At 41.3% G+C, this 11,007-nt stretch overlaps 1 protein-coding gene across 1 annotated transcript; it reads right to left on the bottom strand.

Annotated features, from left to right (window-relative positions):
• Positions 1-400: 400 nt before the first annotated feature.
• leng8 (leukocyte receptor cluster (LRC) member 8) lies at positions 401-9,923 on the bottom strand. Its single transcript, XM_044033521.1, has 15 exons — positions 9,559-9,923; positions 8,830-8,959; positions 8,358-8,492; positions 8,174-8,251; positions 7,392-7,809; positions 7,012-7,177; positions 6,716-6,886; positions 5,955-6,203; positions 5,722-5,865; positions 5,300-5,585; positions 5,044-5,145; positions 4,872-4,940; positions 4,659-4,788; positions 4,368-4,575; positions 401-4,280 (listed from the first exon to the last, which is right to left on the bottom strand). The coding sequence occupies exons 1-15, from the start codon at positions 9,597-9,599 to the stop codon at positions 4,118-4,120; spliced, it is 2,490 nt and encodes an 829-aa protein (XP_043889456.1). The 5' UTR covers positions 9,600-9,923; the 3' UTR covers positions 401-4,117.
• Positions 9,924-11,007: the final 1,084 nt, after the last annotated feature.

The raw sequence follows: 11,007 nt of genomic DNA, 5'->3' as shown, positions 1-11,007 counted from the left end.
TGTTAGTTTGTTGAAGAAACATCTGATTCTTAGTTTGAATGCACTTTGTGTAAAAAGCTTTTCGTTTTTTCTGCCGTTGTTTTCTCTTTGAATTCAATTGCACGTGCCCAGTGAAATTTCTAAATTTTCCTGATGGGTGTTTTTCTATGAGTTTACAGCCTTTTATTGCTTTATATGTAGTTGTAAAAAGGAAACATGAGCAGAAAATGTCTTGTCACTAGCTCATCTCTTATGTCAACAATCTCAATGGTGTCACAGGTGCCTCGTTTCAGTGGAAATTTCACAATAAACCAACTATGCAAAATGCAACTGCTGTGGCTTCTTCATTCACTGCTCAAATCACACGTCTTGTTCACTTTAGCATTAACCAGAAAAATGATAGAACAGTCACTCTGAGCCGTTTAGACTTGAATTTTTATTAGATTCTTATCTTCAAAAGACAATATGTACACGATATTTACAAAGTGGCAGTTGATCATAACAGATCTGTAGAGGCAAGAGGAAAAGAGGGACAGAGACTGTAGCTAAACCTTCAGCTTCAGTTGTTAGTGAGCTGCAACTTAAACTATTAAAGCATTGCACACAACACAGTACTTACTAGCCAGAGTGACACGTTGCACAAAGCAACAATCACAAACAAACTCAACACTAAAAAGGGACAAGGTAAAAATGAGAGCAGAAAAAAATAATACTGGTTAGAAATCAGTAGGAAAGAGTAGGAGAGGGAGGAGGATGACATGCAGGGAGAAGAAAGTGAGGACACGCAAGATGAACTAAAATGAAAGGGGGAGATAAGTGGCGACGAACACAGCAGAAACGTGGCATGTGGGATTTGTCTTCAGAGTCAAATGACAGGAAAGGAGTTACAAAGACTGATGGGTGATATTCAGTAACAAGGGAGCCAAAAAACAAACAAACCAAAAATTAAAGAAGAGGCATCTGAGGAGGGGAAGCAACCAGAAATAATGTGTATTGGTAAGTGAATATTCTACTGTAACATCCTGAGAGTACAAAGGTTACACACACACACACACACTCACACACAGTCAAGCTCAGAAACCAAAAGTCATTCTTACTATGGGAGCACACACACACAACAGCAGTTTACAAAGTCGCAACTTTAGCCTTTATCACTTGGTTAAAAAAGAAAAAAAAAAACTGTAGGTGGATTATGAGATTAATTATTCTGTATGTCCAAACACATTTTAAATAATGGGTAATAAAACTCAGCTTTACTAAACAATCCGGACTAAAGCAGGTCTCTTAATCAAGCAAACCAAAAACACAACTGACTGTAAAAAAAAAAAAACAACCTACTCCTTACAAGCCAGCTCAAAAAAGGAATGCATTTGGACAAACAGACAAAGCACAATATTATGCCTCAAGTTTTGAACATCATCTATCATGAAACAGTGGTCATGTTGCAGAGAGACATTTTGAAATATTAGCAGCAAATCATTTGCAGTGGCTCGACTGTTTCCACATTTCATCACGCCAGGCTCCCATGTTTTAAATCAACTGAATGGCTTCAAGTTGAGTGGGTCAAACCCAGACATGGTTTGCTCACAATTCACCCTCTCCGGCTGGAGTCTGGAGGAGGTTCGCCCACTTCACACATCATCATCATCACCACCACCACCCTGTGATGCTCCTGCAATGCAGCAGTAGTATGAGCAGAGGAATGAGGAGACTGGTGGTGTGAGAAAGGTTTAGGGAATAAAGAAAAAGGGGGGCAGCGAAGAGGACAGGGGGATCAGGTAGATGAAGGGAAGAAAGAAAACATGTTGAGATCATCATTGCAGAAAATCACACTTCACAAATCCAGGTTCAGACAAGCAGTTTGTCAGCATAATAGAAATCTATCCTTCTTTTGCAAAACAAGTATCAAAATGTGGCCATGTATTTTTGTTTTGCCTGAAGAAAGGACAGTTTTAAAAAGACAAATGTCTCATATCAGCGCCATCTTGCCATAGTTCAAAAGACTTTGTACCAATAATTACAGGAAAAACTGTAACTGGCAATTCTCCTACACCGTGGTCACTGGTGATGAAAACATCACACAAGCTAATGCAAACCCATCTACATTCAAATTTACATATTCACAAAAACAGTCTAGGAATTTTATTCATGTTCAGCAAACAAAAACAAAAAAACAACATATCACACTTACCCATGTGTGAGAAAAGAAAACCTATGCACTGAATGAAAAGTACTCAATGATACAATATTTACATAAAACTGTACAGGAAGGCTGCATCCACCTGTGCTCTGGTCAGTTACACCAAAGACAAATACGTCAGTGTCAGGGTTTCTACTGTGGTAGTTAATACTTTAAAAACAAGTCAGATAACGGGGGAACAATGTTGATATGGAGTCTAAGGAAAGCAGCACAAAATCACTTCAATGAGTGAAAAGTGAAAAGTTCTGCTAGTGAGCTTTACATTTCCTGACATACAAGCAGTGGATGACCTTCACTTTAAATATCGTAGTCGTCCTTTCCCTTATCTTCGCCTATGACTGTGTCCTACAGCATCATGGCTCCTTCGTCCAAAAAAGGCACATACCTCAAGAAAAATGGGCCAAATCACATTAGTTTGTGGAGATTTTTCCTCTCGAGAGAAATTGTTCTGTATACTAGACTGATAATTATAGCTTTTTATCTTTTACGATTTCATATGCAACTAGAAATAAACTGACAAAGCTGTAACCCTAACATCTCCCTATTAAGCGAATCACTGTCTACATCTGGTCTCCTTTGGTTGAAATACTCAATGAAATACAAACGTCATGGAGCAAAGTATCTGGATTTAGCAATTTGCTGATTTTGCTGCTGCTTAATTCATTTGTCCAATATCAACTTGGGATATTATGAAATTTGTCAAGAGACAGCCAATACTGCTGTTCAAAAAACAAACGATTAACACGGAAGAAATGTGCCGTCATCCACCTCCTTCCAGAGAAGTCCTTTTCTCTTACCAGTAATGCAAATACCAGAGACCGGACGTAGCATACAAACCACTTGATGTTCCTTTGTGAAGCAGCAGCAGCACGTTTCCCCTCGAAGCTCTACCATGTGTAATCCGCCTTCAACTGAACTCGAAGGCGACAGCTGAGTGAGGATGGCCATTGTGAAGACGCTTTACTGTGTTGACCACCGTGTGCTGACACCAGGTGCTGGCAGGAACCTCTACCTGAGCACGATGTAAGCAGATGTAATTTCTGCTTTTGGCTGCTTCGACTCTGGAGACGGCGCTCGGCTTCCCGGACGAGTGAGCACAGGACCTCAATGGAGAAGACATCCTGTATCCTTTACCATACAGTCAATTCTCCTCAGATGGAGACTTGTGTCACGTGCTGGATAACCATTTCATAAATGAGACACCTGATGAACAGTACTTAAGTAAAATCTGGAAACTTTCCACTTTCGTCCATTCCTTTCACTGGCTGTTATGGTTGGGAACAAGGGACGGGATGAACAGCCAGCTACAGATACATACTGGATGCAGACCAGGAAATACAAACCACCACCTCTTCTTCTTCTTTCAGACAAACTGCTGGAATCTTCTTGCTTCCTCATGTCACAGTCTCTAAGAGGAAAATATGCTGTTAACCTGATTCCTGACTTCAATCTTCAGAGTGCTGGGCAAGTGACTTGAGGAAGAACTGCATTTCCCTTTTGACTGACAAGGCTCGAGTCTTCAGGTCTTGAAGCTGTTGACTTGAGGAAGGAAAAACATAACAAAACACTGTTAGCTTTGACATCTGGAACCATGAGGAAGGGAGGGCCTCTCTGATCTTTTTCTGGGACTACATGAAACTGAACTCATTTGTTTACTTTCAGACCACATAAAGTTAAGAGATAACTATTGCAAGTTTGCCTGATACCCAAGTTAAGTGTGCTAACTCTCTCCCCCCTTTCTTTTCTAAAATTGTGCTTGTCCAAGTGCCGGATCTGAATCCTGAAATCTGACTATATGTCTTTCTCTTGTAGACTTATATAGGTGTAAATCGGCCAGTACTCTCATTGGCTGAGTTGTCTGAAGTGCAGTGCACTAAATATGTAAAGACCTATGTGGGTATCTCAGTGATTCCCTAAATAGTGCAACCCCCCACCCACTCAAGAGGCAGCCAAAGCTGTAGTGCTGGTTTTACAGTCTATCCTTTGGGGGTCAGAAGGGGTAAAGGTGACACCTAGCCCAGTAAGAAAGGCCATACAGGTCTCTAAACATGGAAAGGCCAGAGCGGATTGCACATACTGCACTGGCAAGTCAGGCCTGAACCTGCAGAGTGAAAACAGAAAAACAGGATCACTGCGAGTTACAAGGAACTGAATGAATGCAAACACAAGGTAGTGGAACGTGACATACGTTTTGACCATGGCCCGAAGTGCAGCTTTTCTTTCCCTCTCTACAAACTTGTCAATAAGGTAGGAAGCCATGCGTGGGGCTTCCAAATAGAGCTTAAAGAAACGGCGATAGTTTCCCACCGCCCAGGCTGCTCGCAGTGCGAGAGCATGAGCCACACACTTGTCTGCCCGCAGCACTGGGGTCAAGTACACCAACTCAGTGGTCAGATCTAGAGTGGAAGATGAATGGCCAGAGTTAGAATATGGGAGTTAAACACATACAAAGGTGACAGTGCTACAAATGTGGGCCTACCTCCTGAGCTTTTAGTGAAAATGTAATATAGAAATCTATATGCTGTAAACTCTCCAATATTCTCAGAGGGATTATCCTTGTACAGGGCCTTCAGCTGGGTCTGGCACTGATTGAACTCTTCATGGTCTCCCTGAACACAACAAACATTCACATAGTATTAAATATATTATTGTTACTTTTTGCTACAGCAACTTTGGAGGACAGGAGGCTCACCTTTTCAAGGGCAATACGTGCATGACACTCATACACTTCCACTGTGAATTCAGTTCGCACTCCCTGGACCTGGATAGTGACGAACAGGAAAAATTAGAAAATACTGGAGAAGCTCACCCAGGTGAACGCAAGCACCATAGGTAGATAAAGGAAACACATAAAGATAACCGACCGTAAGGTCTTGTCGTATGGACTTCATTTGTTCACAGGCATAGGCGTAATCCTGGTTGGTTTTCCAGTGGGCTTTCACAGACAGCAAAGATTTTCTCAGCACCTGAGTGGATAAAAAATGTTAGTGATCAAAGCCTGACATCTTGACAGTCTGTGAAGTACAAACAAATATTTACACTTAGTGTGAATGTTTTCTACCCATTATCCTGCATTTCTACCCAGCAAACTGTGGCCAAAGCTTATAAATGACAACTTACATGCACAGGGCGCACAGTGCAAGGGTCAGGAGCACAAGTGAGCCTCAGGTAGGGCTTTGTGATGTCCTGACATGTTCCCACAATGGGGCAGTCCTCCCAATTGAGACCCTCTTGTGTGCCATCAGGCAGGTCCAGTGCATTAATAGAGAGAACCAGAGGCTCCGAGCGCAGCTGCTTGTGGAATCGAGCTGCTCGACTTTGCTTCTTGGCTTCTCTGTTGGGGTCATGGAAATCCATTCCAGCAAAGTCCCCTTTTCTCTTCTTTCCAGCACCATCCTCCATGTTTCTGGGAGAAACAGGTTAAGGTTATGAGCTAACAATATTCTTGATAGGATAACTTCTCAAAGACCAATTAATAAGAAAATAAAGACCCTCATTAATTGGTTCAACACATTTTTTCTCATAACTTATAAGATATTTACCGTCTTCCTCGGTTGGCTTTTCCTCTTCCTCTACCCCCGCGTCCCCTGTCATTACCACGTCCACGAGCTCCTTTCTGGTTCCGCCTTGACAGCTGAGGTCGGAGATCACTGGAGATGCTGCTGTCTGACTGAGAGCCTGAATCACTAAAGAAGAAAGATACACAACCTTTAGAAAGCAATTACAATGGGTGTTTGCAGTGAGCAAAGAAAAGGTGAGACGACAAGTGTCTTGCCTTCGCCTGTGTCTTTGGTTGCTGCGGTCCCTATGTCGTCCACGGGAGGGGGATGGAGAGTTAGAGGACGAACGAGAGGAACTAGAGGATGGACTTCTTTGAGAAAATATATTCCTGTAATGGCCCAATCGGGATACAGCACCCCTGCCTCTTGATGCTGCAGCCACTGCACTTCCACCACGGCTAACTGAGGCATCAGATGACCTCTGGGATTGAACAGCCTCCCAACGAGACTGCTTGACCTTTAGTCTACAAAGAAAAAACAGGTGTAAATCTTAATGTATATGCAACCTGAAGGCAACATCACCACTCTGCTAACTCCACCACCACCAAGCAATCAAAGTTAATTTGGTTAGAGAGATTTGCTCAGCAAATTAAAAGTATTAGCATTTTCTTAATTCACAAATCCCATGTAAAACATGGGTGCCTTTCTATCAATTCAAGGAATATCTGTCTGTTAATTGCATAACTGTCCAACAGTTTGCCACAGGCTTGAGGGTGACTTGGCAGGTGTAGTGCCAACTTTGACATTGTATGGATGAGAAATTGGTAGTGATGCTACAGACATAATCGCTAAATGAGCCACTTACACATGCCTAAAGACAGTCATGCTAATATATAGGAGATACAAGGCATCATGCAATGCATGTGATGCTGAGCCAGTTGGAAGCCCAAGATGTGGGTACTGCTCTAGGAGTTTATATTACCAAAAGAAATATTATGTAAACACAGGAGTAGCACTAATCCATTACTAAACTCACTCTGGCAGCGGCTCACGAGTCCAGTCAATAGTGTACGCAGACCCATCCTTTAACCGATCCTGCAGGACTTCCTTCAGAACCTTCTCTGTGCGATCTTTGTCATCCTCTGTCTCACAGGCTGTAAAACAGCGCTGCACATATTCCTTCATGGCTTGTGGCCAGTCTGGGGATCTGGAGTTACACATTTTAAAAGAGTAGCTCAATCACATTGTGTGACCAGTCTTGCATGAAAACTGTTGCGATCAATGACATATTTATGTATTTTCCAGTATCAGTAGAGACAGACAAGTTCTCACCGTGTCTGACCATCTGCCGGTGCTGCACTGCCAGTAGTTGTGGAGGAAGAAGCTGGATTTAGTCCCGAGGACTGTTCATCTGAAGTGAAAGCCTGAGTGGAAACTGTAGAACACTGATAGGGCCTCTTGGGAATACTGAACTTCACAGCAGCTGCCCCAGGTGCCTCTGTGAGCAAAAAAAAAAAGCAAAAAAGGAAGGATGATTAAATAAAAGCCAACCATGCAAGTGAACACGACCGTCATGTGGATTTAATCTTACAAAATAGAATTGTTTTGTCTGAAAGCATGTTGCTACTACTCTAAAAAGCAAGATAACATGCATAAAACTAGTAATTTGGTTAAGAATTCATGAAAGCAACACCACAAAAGAAAAATCGTACGTTTCATGCGATGCCACAGTTGTTGTCCCGGTCCTTGTTTTTGGATTTTGTTTTTGGTGGCCTCTCCTCTGCCTAACCCTAAATAATGGCCAGGCTGCTGAGAGTTATTCTGCGGTGGCTGATAGGTGTTCTGGGCCTGGAAGGCCTGGCCATAGTTAGGCCTTCCCTGGGAATGGTTGTAGACTTGCATTTGGTTGGGATCGCCAGGTGGGTAAGGCATGGAGTTGTTGGCACTGTAAACATTTTGTGAAGGAGGTGGGGGGTATTGGGAATTTGGTGGAGGAGGAATGGGTGGGGGAGGAGGGGTTTTTTCTGAGGTGGTTGGGCTTTGGGGAGGTTGGGGGGTAGCAGGGGGAGGGGGTTGTGGTTGTGAGGGGTAGTTGGGGGACTGGTCTTCCATACCAGGCACTGGAGGAGGCTATAATATAAAAACGGAGGAAAAGATCACTGTCAAGAGTCGAACAATGAAAATAAATACCAGATGTTACAGAAACACCTAGAACATTAAATGCGTATGATGAACAAAAAACACAAATTTTAACATGTGTTCTGTCAAACTAAAAAAAATTAATCACATTAACTATCTGCGTTGTGGAGTCAGGAGGATGATTTCCTCTCTGTAAGCTCGCACAGGTCAAAATGTAATTTGCATTAAAACACAGATAACCCTACAGCCACATTTCAGGGAGCAGCGGTGTAATGTGTTTACTAATACTCATGAGGTCCATGATTACATAAGCTAAATGTATTTTTACTTAATTAAGCAAAGTCTTAGGATATACCTGGCCATTGGAGGGTGCAGTTCCTGTGTAAGACCCTGGGGGTGCACCATACTGATTTGGTGGATATGCAGCTCCATACTGGAAATTTTGAAAAAAAAAACAAGAATGTCAGTTTTGATGCTTGCATTTAAACAACTATACCCTAAAGTAACTTAACCCCCACAATAGTAATTTTGAAACTTACTGGATTCATGGGGTAGTAATAGTTATAAGGGTATGTGTATCCAGGATAGGGCTGCTGGGTTTGCTGATACCAAGGATAGTACTGCTGTTGCTGAACCGGAGGAGAGTCAGTTGCTGCTTGCTGGAACTGACCAGGCTGAAACAAAAACATTAATTAGTCTTATTACAGTGGACAGTGACACAATTCTCAAAAGGAGGAACATGGATGATTACAAAAAAAAAAAAACAATAATTTTAACATTATCACAGTGACTGTTTACTGTACATTAAACTAAGATGCTGATGATACAGCAAGTGAAGGTATTATTTATTTCCACAGATGTAAAATGTCAGACTGTCCTCATACGAGGTCAGCTGTTCGTATACAATTTTCACTTTAATATTTCATTTTACCATCATGTGATGTGATCAGTCCTGAAAGGATTTAAATGCCTGGTGTAACAATGGAAATACAAAAGGGAAAAAAAGCACACCTCTGGTGTGGTCTGGTTGGCTTGTGTTGTCTTTGCAGGGCTCTGACTCTTGTTTATGGATGCTAGGGCTTGTCTTGCTTTCTCCCATTCTGGGTTTTCGTGAACTTGGCCATCTCCAGCAGTGTAGGACCTGTCATTAACACATTCATTACTCAACAGTGATTTTAGAAACCAAACTAAAATGAACAAGAAATAAACAACAGGAAAACCTCAGTGCATAATGTAATACTCAACACACATTACAGATTAGCCCAATTGTGTTGGTTATGGATGTTTCTCTGCAGCTGTTTCTACTCAATGCACACTTAGAAATAAAAATGATCAAGGGCGAGCAAAAACGTTCTCAGCGTGAAGTCAACACTTTTTTGTACCGACAATTTAGTTCATTACATCACAGTCAAACGTTGACATACACAAATCCGTCCTCGTTGACGGCATAGCTCAGTGTAACATTGTCCGTTAATAAGTAGTCGGGTGGCTGTTGGGGTATTTAACTGTAGTTGGAGATCAACAAACAAATGCTCACATGAAAGGGAGCAACGCTTAAACTTTGTTACACTGAGGCCTCTGTGTAGCTAACTTGTGATTACACACTGGGCTAAGCTAATTGCCCGTTATTAAAGATAATAGTCTATCATACGGTACATTAAACAAACAGTATTGATCTATAAGACACTCCTTTGAGTCAATACATTTCCAGTCCTCAGACGGTTACAAAATGCGACCTACCAGTTATTGGCCGAGATTGCTTGTGTTGCGTTGACCGCCATTTCGCTACTGACTTAGCGTTAGCCTTTGAAAGCTAACGCTAGGACTGTGTAGCCCAAGCGAGAAAACTGGGCTAACGTCGTTAGCTCTCCTGTTACAGCTAAAGACAAACAAGCTTAGGACCAGAACAAATGTTAACCGTTGGACGACAACATATAACACAAAACAACTGCGAATATTGAAACCTAACAGAACAAATCGAACTACAATATAACTAATTTCATGAAATATACTAAAAAATAAACGCAAGAATTAGTGTGAGGTTTAATCCTTCGTTCGAGAATGGACTTCGCCCTACTAGACTGTGCGGACACAAAATGGCAGCTAACTTAAACTATCGAAGTCAGGTGACGTGCAGTCTCTGTGGTAGTGTGATGCCCAGAGTACGTCCTGTCAGGAAGAAGGTACTCTCGTCTACCGTACCGATAGCTTCTTTTATCAAAGATGTCTAACTTCAGGTTCTGGTCATATAACTATGAATACATTTCCCGCACAACGCTAATTAGTTAATTGGTTGGTTGGTTAGTTAGTAATGGCGTTTAACACTTCCACTATCCACAGATATGTCATGCCCGTTGCCTTTCATCTGTGCAAACTGTCTTGCACAGATCAAAGGTCGCCACATCAACCCGTACAGATCAAAGGTAAGCAAGTACAACTCAGATTGTGTATATATCATGTATATCCACATATGTGCACCTCTATATACTTACATATATACACACGCATATACACATATGATATATGTATTTATACTGTATATATATACAAAGTTATCTACTTCACTTAAATAAGTGAATGAGAAAGTAAAACACCTCTCTTACATGTAATTTAGCAAATATCAAATAATCAAAATTTTATGTTAATCTAAGTATCAGGTCATATTGACGGTTCATGGGGTCACTGACTATATATAGAGGACTTTATTAAATAGCCAACAAAGCAACGTCTGATTTTCGCCCACAAAAATAACAGATAACAGACAAAAAAAAAGAATGACGTTCCCTTTATCTTCCTGGGAAGCACACACAGCTGCAGGATGTGTGTGTGTTTGTGTGTGTGTGTCAGAGAGGGGAGTCATTTCCTGTAAGGGAGTCTATCCCACACTGAACCCCTCACAAAATTTGAAGTCAGTCTAGTGCAAATACACAAGTATGCAAAAAAAGCATGGTCTCTAACGAAAATATAGACATTTATTTAGTCTTTAACTCTTGTATTGCTTCATTGTTCAAAAATACTGATATACAGTAAATACCACAATATTGAATGGAAAACTAAAACCTTTTTTAATCTTAATTTATTTTCATGATCTAATCAGATGTCAAGAGAACACCTTAACTTAAAGCTTTACATATCATTTAACAGGTAACTTCTAATCCATTTCTCGGCTTGAATGAAATCAGGTTACAG

This window comes from Solea senegalensis, linkage group LG9 (genome assembly GCF_019176455.1).
Source record: "Solea senegalensis isolate Sse05_10M linkage group LG9, IFAPA_SoseM_1, whole genome shotgun sequence".
NCBI classification, from domain to species: Eukaryota; Metazoa; Chordata; class Actinopteri; order Pleuronectiformes; family Soleidae; genus Solea; species Solea senegalensis.
This window is presented reverse-complemented; position numbering and strand designations above follow the sequence as displayed.